At 46.4% G+C, this 7,587-nt stretch overlaps 1 protein-coding gene across 2 annotated transcripts in view; it reads left to right on the plus strand.

Annotated features, from left to right (window-relative positions):
- Nucleotides 1-6,256, plus strand: part of plxnb2a.1 (plexin b2a, tandem duplicate 1) — a 136,060-nt gene extending 129,804 nt beyond the window's left edge. For both annotated transcript variants that reach the window (XM_070991803.1, XM_070991804.1), the window contains 12 exons: nt 513-659; nt 1,305-1,382; nt 1,539-1,617; nt 2,053-2,153; nt 2,338-2,419; nt 2,557-2,708; nt 2,832-2,992; nt 4,116-4,263; nt 4,350-4,414; nt 5,251-5,326; nt 5,655-5,729; nt 5,993-6,256. In XM_070991803.1, coding sequence (XP_070847904.1) covers nt 513-659; nt 1,305-1,382; nt 1,539-1,617; nt 2,053-2,153; nt 2,338-2,419; nt 2,557-2,708; nt 2,832-2,992; nt 4,116-4,263; nt 4,350-4,414; nt 5,251-5,326; nt 5,655-5,729; nt 5,993-6,097 — 1,269 coding nt within the window. In that variant the 3' untranslated portion in view covers nt 6,098-6,256. The remainder of the gene's footprint in view (nt 1-512; nt 660-1,304; nt 1,383-1,538; nt 1,618-2,052; nt 2,154-2,337; nt 2,420-2,556; nt 2,709-2,831; nt 2,993-4,115; nt 4,264-4,349; nt 4,415-5,250; nt 5,327-5,654; nt 5,730-5,992) is intronic.
- Nucleotides 6,257-7,587: the final 1,331 nt, after the last annotated feature.

Raw genomic sequence — 7,587 nt, forward strand, 5'->3', positions numbered from 1 at the left:
AAACCTGTTTGCTGCTCCTGTTTCTGTTTTGCTCTTCAGCCTTTCTATAATTTAACTTTCTTCTTCTGAACATTTTGTTTTGGTGAGAATCAGCAGCTGAACCCGACCCCCCCTCCAGATCCAGCTTTCACATCAGACTCTTCTGTTGTACTTAAACACGTTAAATACACAGAAACCCTGTGGTCACACGTTGCAAAGTACTTGTACTCAAGCGCTGTACTTCACTACAGAGTAAACATGAAGTCTTTTGTTTTTATACCGCTTTAAACTTTTACTGCAAAACATTTTAGATGTTTAAATGAATGTTGAAGAATCTTCTTCATGTGAAACGAACAAAATCTAACTGGAATAAAACTGAATGTTTGATTTGGAAGTTCAACAGACGTCTGTGAAAAGGGAGCGTTTGATTTGCTGCACCAGCGCTCTGTCAAAGGAAACTAGAGCTTAAAGAGGTGCAGACGGAGACGAGGTGTTTGAGATCAGGTGTGTCTCTGTCTCTGTCTCTGTCTCAGGACACTGCTGGAGAACCTTTATACAAACTGTTCAAGGCCCTGAAGCACCAGGTGGAGAAGGGTCCAGTGGACGCCAAGATGAAGAAAGCCAAGTACACCCTGAACGATACGGGGCTGCTGGGGGACGACGTGGAGTACTCTGTGCTGGTCAGTACACGGAAAAGTCATCGACAGTCAAACTGAGTTCACTCACAGCAGTTCTCTGAAGTGATCCTCTCACCTGTTACCTGTCAGCCTGCTCACCTGAGGAATGATCAAACAGGTGTTTCTGGACATCTTTCAGTCTGTGAAACGTGTCGCTGCATCAGATTCACAATAAGAGATATTTACAGAAATCAATGAAGCTGATCAGTGAAAACATTATTAAACATATTGACTTTGAGCTGTTCTCAGGTCAGTTTACGTCAGAGAGGATCAATAAGTGATCACATCCTGTTCTATCTGTGTTTCACTCGGCGTCCAGACTTCCTGTGGAATCAGAGTTTAGGATCAAACCTGTTTTTTTTCTTTTTTATGTGATTCAGTGTTTTTAAATGCTTTTGTTCATAGAAAGTAAAAGGTGTTTCCTTCTGACAGAAAAGCTCCGACATCACAATTTAGATTTAAAGAAAAAACGTCTCGATCTTTTATTCAGAGCTGAAACTTTTACTCAATCCTCAAACAGCAGAAAATGAACCTTTTTTTTAGAGCCTCCCAGCATGCTTTGCTCTGCAGACTTGTGTCTGTAGTGTGTGACTGACAGGTGTGTGTGTGTGTGTGTGTGTGTGTGTGTGTGTGTGTGGGGGGTGTCAGACTCTGCAGGTGTTGGTGCATGGGGAGGGACCAGATGTGACTCCAGTCAAGGTGTTGAACTGTGACACCATCTCTCAGGTGGGTCTGTCTTCTCCCAGGTTGTTTCTCTCTGCATCAGGACATAAATGTTTTATCACGAGTGCATGTTCTCATAGCAAACTGTAGCAGCTGATTTTACATCATACAGACAAGCAGACGTTTGTACAGGTGACGTTTTAACGCTCTGCTCTCCAGGTGAAAGAGAAGATCATCGATCAGGTGTACAGGAATCTGCCGTACTCACAGAGACCAAAGGTGGAGAGTGTCGCGCTCGGTGAGACCAACAGATCAAAGATGGAACACTTCAGAAACATTATTATTATACTGAGATTCATACAGATATTTAATTTTACCGTCACTGAACGCTGCAGCATCAAGGTCACAAAGCAGGAGTTTGTCACCCCCTGCAGGCCTGAGGTGGAACTGCAGGCTCACTGTCAGAATAGGTTTCTGTCAGACTGACTCATATTTACTGACTGCATTTTAAAGAGAACATCAGACATAATAATTCACACTGTGAGCATTTCAGCTTAATTACGCTTAATTAGATTAAGAGAGACAAAGAGAGACGACTGTCAGAGAGGATTCAAAGGATGAATGACCTTTATTTAATCACCTGATCTCAGCGAAGAAACACAACATAACACACAGCACCGTCAAGCTTTCTGTACCTTCTGTCTTTAAAGACCATTGTCTCCTCCGTCCACAGAGTGGCGTCCCGGCTCCACCGGTCAGATCCTGTCCGACATGGACTTGACTTCCCAGAAAGAAGGACGCTGGAAGAGGCTGAACACGCTGGCTCATTACAACGTGAGTCCAGGCCGAAGACGCTTCACGTCCAGACACGTACAGACAAACGTCTCTGACATTAAAGCCACAGACTGAGACAGACTGAGAGACAGACTGAGAGACAGACAGCGCCATGACGACTGTGGACAGACGATTGGGATACATTCACAAGTCTCAAACTGATTTCATTAATCTTGTCTTGCAGGTTCGGGACAACGCCACGCTGGTTCTGTCCAGAGTTTTACACACACAGTCCTTCCACCAGCACCAGGACAGCTACGAAGAGAGTACGAACACACACACGCACACACACACACACACACACACGCAGCCTGACAGCATCAGTGGCTCTCGCTGTCACTCAAAGCGTCGGCGCTGTCAGACTCTGCTCTCAGTAACCAGGCGTCACGTGTCTCGCCGACAGAAAACTCGCTGCTGGAGGACGACAACACCTTCCACCTGGTGAGGCCGGCCGACGACCTCGATGAAGTGAAGTCGAAGAGAGGCAGCATGAAGGACAAGGCGATGACCAAGGCCATCACTGAGATCTACCTGACCAGGCTGCTGTCGGTCAAGGTGTGTGTGTGTTTCAGTGCTTAAGCTACTTTAGCCCTTTGCTAATACTTCATACCGTGTTCTTCACTAATGAGTAAAATCATGTCTGTTATATACGTGTGTGTGTGCGTGTGTGTGTCACAGGGCACGCTGCAGCAGTTCGTCGACGATTTCTTCCGCAGCGTCTTGTGCTCGAGCTCCGTCGTCCCTCCGGCCATCAAATACTTCTTTGACTTCCTGGACGAGCAGGCGCTGAGACACGACAACGTGGACGAGGAGACGCTGCACATCTGGAAGACCAACAGGTAGAGGACACACACTGGGAGACACACACTCAGAGACACACGCACTCTGGTTAGATAGACGCCGTCAGAAGGCGACTCTGACGGCTGATCTTTTCCGCTGATTCGGCGTCTGCCAGCTTCTCTTCAAAGCCTCTCTGAATCTCTGCTGGAGCGATACGACATAAGAGGAATGATTACACTGCTCCTCACGCTGTGTGTGTGTGTGTGTGTGTGTGTGTGTGTGTGCACGTGTGTGTGTGATACCTCATCAGCCAAACTCAAGTGTAATTACGTCCTCGTCACTGCTGAAAGCCGGATCTGATCGTCGGTCTGTCATCAGACAGACGCTCTTCTTCTTCTTCTTCTTCTTCTTTAACTTCTCACTCACACACACACTCACACACACACACACACACTCGCCGGGCAGTGAAATATTGATCAGCTGAGGTGAATTATTGACGAGGGTTGTGATCTTGGAGGCAGAGACAGCGCAGATGAAAGGATGGAGGGAGGAGAGACGGAAACGAGTCAGCGGGTTCTTAAAGGCAGACATGAGCAGTGATGGAATGTAGTGAAGTACTTTTACTCAAGTACTCCACTTAAATACCAATCAGAAGTACTTAAACTTCACTCTTTTCATGCCGCTGGGTGCTTCTCCTCCGCTACGTCTCACTTTTAAATTCATCTGAAGCTTTAGTTTTTCTTTACAAATGAGGATTTTTATATGAAAACACATGAAGATTTTATAAAATGACGTTTTCTCATTAATCAAACCAACAGATCATACAAGTTCAGCCGAATCGATCGGTCCATTTATCCGTCAGCGGACTGACAGATAATTGATTATTTTAACGGTTTCAGTGATTTCTGCTGCACAAACATTCGATGTCGGAGCTCCTCAGACATTTGACCTTTAATCTCATTGGATGTTTTAAACTCTTTAAATGCAAATGATGTCTTGTACTTTTAATTTCAGCTTTCTTTCATTAAGATGAGGTCAGGAGTTCTGGTCTGAGTCCACTGTGATGAAGGTCTATCGCAGGACGTTTTAAACTCAGAGTTTCAGTTTCCTCTCGTTACCTGATGCGACGTCCGGCTGTTTTTCTAACCTAACGCTCTGACCTGAACCTCTGCGTCTCCTCAGCTTGCCTCTGCGCTTTTGGGTGAACATCCTGAGGAACCCCCACTTCATCTTCGACGTCCACGTGACGGAGGTGGTGGACGCTTCGCTGCACGTCATCTCTCAGACCTTCATGGACGCCTGCACCAAGACGGAGCACAAGCTCAGCAGGGTCAGTTCCCGCCAGCGACGACCACAGCGAGTCGGTTTTCTGAGCAGCTTTGAAAACTGATCTGACGTCTGTTTCTCTCTCTGCAGGAGTCTCCCAGCAACAAGCTGCTCTATGCAAAAGAGATTTCAACGTACAAAAAGATGGTGGACGAGTGAGTTTGCGGCTGTGAGCGTTGTGAACGAGCAGGCGTGTGATGCGAGCAGCTGGCCTACATGTGGCTCTGACAGCTGCCGACGGCGGCAGTTTATTAACACAGAGCAAACAGTTAGAGTCAACGAGCTCAGCGTGACTGAAGGAGGTTTTAACCCTGAGTTAGAGAATGAGAAGGCAGAGATCTGCTGATGATCTGTTCCACTGTTCCTCTCCTACGATCAGCTCCTGATCAGCTCGGCGTCAGCAGGTTGAAATCAGGCTAAAATCTACACCTGCTGTCACTAAATCCTCTGATTGGACAGACAAACCAACCAACCAGAGACCCTCTTTTTTCTCTGGTTTGAAACGCAGCAGAATTAATTTTACCTGAAGCAGACGGGCTGAGGTTTACCTGCACAGGTGTCCGAGTGTGACGCTGAAACAGGAAATGAGACGCAGGTTTTTAAGTCTGAGACACAAACGACAATGCAGTTTGATCACATGACACAGTCTGATGAGGGACTGGTGTGTGTGTGTGTGTGTGTGTGTGTGTGTGTGTGTGTGTGTGTGTGTGTGATGTATGTGTGTGGGGACTTGCCTTTCCTGTGGGGACCCCATAACCTAAATCATTACATTTAAGGGTGAAGACTGAGGTTAAGGGTTAAGGTTTGGGTAAGACTGCAGGAAATGAATGTAAGTCTATGCAATGTCCTCAAAAGTGATGAAAACCTAATGTGTGTGTGTGTGTGTGTGTGTGTGTGTGTGTGTGTGTGTGTGTGTGTGTGTGTGTGTGTGTGTGTGTGTGTGTGTGTGTGTGTGTGTGTGTGTGTGTGTGTGTGTGTGTGTTTTCCACAGTTACTACAAGGGCATCAGACAGATGGTTCCAGTCAGTGACCAGGACATGAACACACACCTCGCTGAGGTGTCCAGGGTATGAAGCACCTACTGTGTGTGTGTGTGTGTGTGTGTGTGTGTGTGTGTGTGTGTGTGTGTTTTACTTGCTAATGTCTAGCCTGTATATATTACTGGTAGCTGAGCTGTGAAATACTAGTATACTTATACTTAAGTATTTCAAGTATTTTACACTCCTCCATCCTTCATCTCAGAGTTCATTCTGCTCCTTTTCACTCCACATTAACGTACGAGCTCAGATTAAGATGGAACAAATAAAAACATGTGATGGTTTCAGAGTTCAAATCTGCTCCGCCTCGACAAACGCAACGAGAAAATAACTGTTTTGATGTGTTTCCGCTTTGCAGCAACACACAGACAAGCTGAACACCCAGGTGGCCTTACATCAGCTGTACCAGTACGCCAGCAAGTACTACGACGTGGTGAGGAAGGCTTTTATTTCCTCTGTTCACGGTGAATTTCTTCACCTGTGTTATTTAAAAGGGCTGAGGCGAAGCACGCCACGACCACTAGATGGCAGCAGAGGCAAACTGTTCAGCCCAGTGGAGCCACTCGACTGAATCTCTGCAAGAAAACACAAACATTATCGTGGAAATGTTGATTATTTTGTGCCAGCTGCTTCAGTTTAAAGTCGTTTTAGTCAAAAACAGTCAAAGGAAACTAAAACTCTGGTCGTCTTCCTCAGATCATCCAGTCGCTGGACGAGGACCCGGCTGCCCAGAACAGACAGCTCACCCTCCGCCTCCAGCAGATCGCTGCCGCCCTGGAGAACAAGGTCACTGACCTTTGACCTCTGACCTCGGGGAGGGTTCGGGGGGAGGAGCTAACGGCTACCGAAACGCAGGATGTTGTTTTCCATTTTAGGACTCAAAGGGGGGCGAGCTCGCGGACTCAAATGAACGTTTGACCATGTAAGGACTGAAGGGGGAGGGGCTAATGGAGCCGCAGGAAGCTGGAGGAGTGATGGGACTCCAGATGAAGTGTTAGTGGTGGAAAGTGAAGCGCTGACGTCGACTCTGGCTGTACGGTTAACGTCCACGTGCCGTGACGTGGCTGCAGACGGAAGCTCCCCGAAAACAAAGGGTTTTTTTTTTTGGTTTTGTTTTGTTTTTAACGGTAACTCTGGCGTTCGGTTTGTGTGACTCGGGCCGAGCCGTTTCTGCGTTTGGCTTCTCTGCACCACAAATTTTAATTTCCCCACACAGACTTTTGGATGGTTGAAGAACTGAAGGAACGAGACGTCGCCAAATATTCTTTTTTGTTACTCAACCCCTCTGGACGTTCGGATTGGACGCTCCGGGACGCTTTGCGACCACTCGTTTCTCATCGTGTTACAGTGAAAGTGTGTGAACTGTGGATGTGAGGTGAACTCGCCTCCAACTCCTGATCTGAGGTCAGTTTTTCTGTCGCCAAGCTAAACGGTAACCAGGAAATCTGATCTCTGGTCAGCTGAATGAACGTCGACCTTTAACCTAAAAATAATCAGCCAATGAAAACCCACTACGGTACACACCACTGGCCAATCGAGGGTCCTGGTTTGTCTTGAGGGCACAGCTGTGTGAGTGAATTCAGGTACGATGAGTCCAAAAATCAAACGCGGCATAGACTTTTCTTCAGCGTATCGTGGCCAAATGTTGTTTTCATATCGGATCAGCCGGTGGAGTCTTTCTCTGCAGCTTCTGATTCTTCTTCGTGTGTTTCTTTTTAACGGACCGACGCAGTGCCACTTCGTTTTATTCTTTTATAAAGTGTTAATCAGGGTGGTCCGTGTCATAACCTGTGTGTGTGTGTGAGTGTGCGTGTGTTCAGTAGTTATCAGCAGACCAGCTTGTTTTTACTGTACGTGAGAAACGTCTAATCATGTGATCGAAACAGCCAAACTTTTATTTCTAAGTGTGATTTGTTCCTGTAGTCTGCATAATTTGAACGCTGCCTTCGTGCAAAACGCTGCGTCTTTTTTATTTTTAAACTTTTCTGTTGAACCGCACGCGTAAAAGGAAACGTGTCTCCTGAAGACGGCATCGTGGCTCCTTCAAAAAGGTTTAAAATAAATCTAAAGTCAAGGCATTAAAGCGTTAAAATGGATTAAATCCACTTATTTAGGCCTCACTCGAGCGTTGCCAGCGTTACGAAGAAGAAGCATCAGTTTATTTGATGTTAGCAGGTTAGCACAGTTAGCATCAGCACTGCTGTCCAGGTCTGACGTCCATTTAAAACCAGTTTCTTGTCCTCCTCCTTTTCTTTAAGGGATATTTAGAATACATTAAAACAAATCAATTA

Source organism: Chaetodon trifascialis, chromosome 22 (genome assembly GCF_039877785.1).
Source record: "Chaetodon trifascialis isolate fChaTrf1 chromosome 22, fChaTrf1.hap1, whole genome shotgun sequence".
NCBI classification, from domain to species: Eukaryota; Metazoa; Chordata; class Actinopteri; order Chaetodontiformes; family Chaetodontidae; genus Chaetodon; species Chaetodon trifascialis.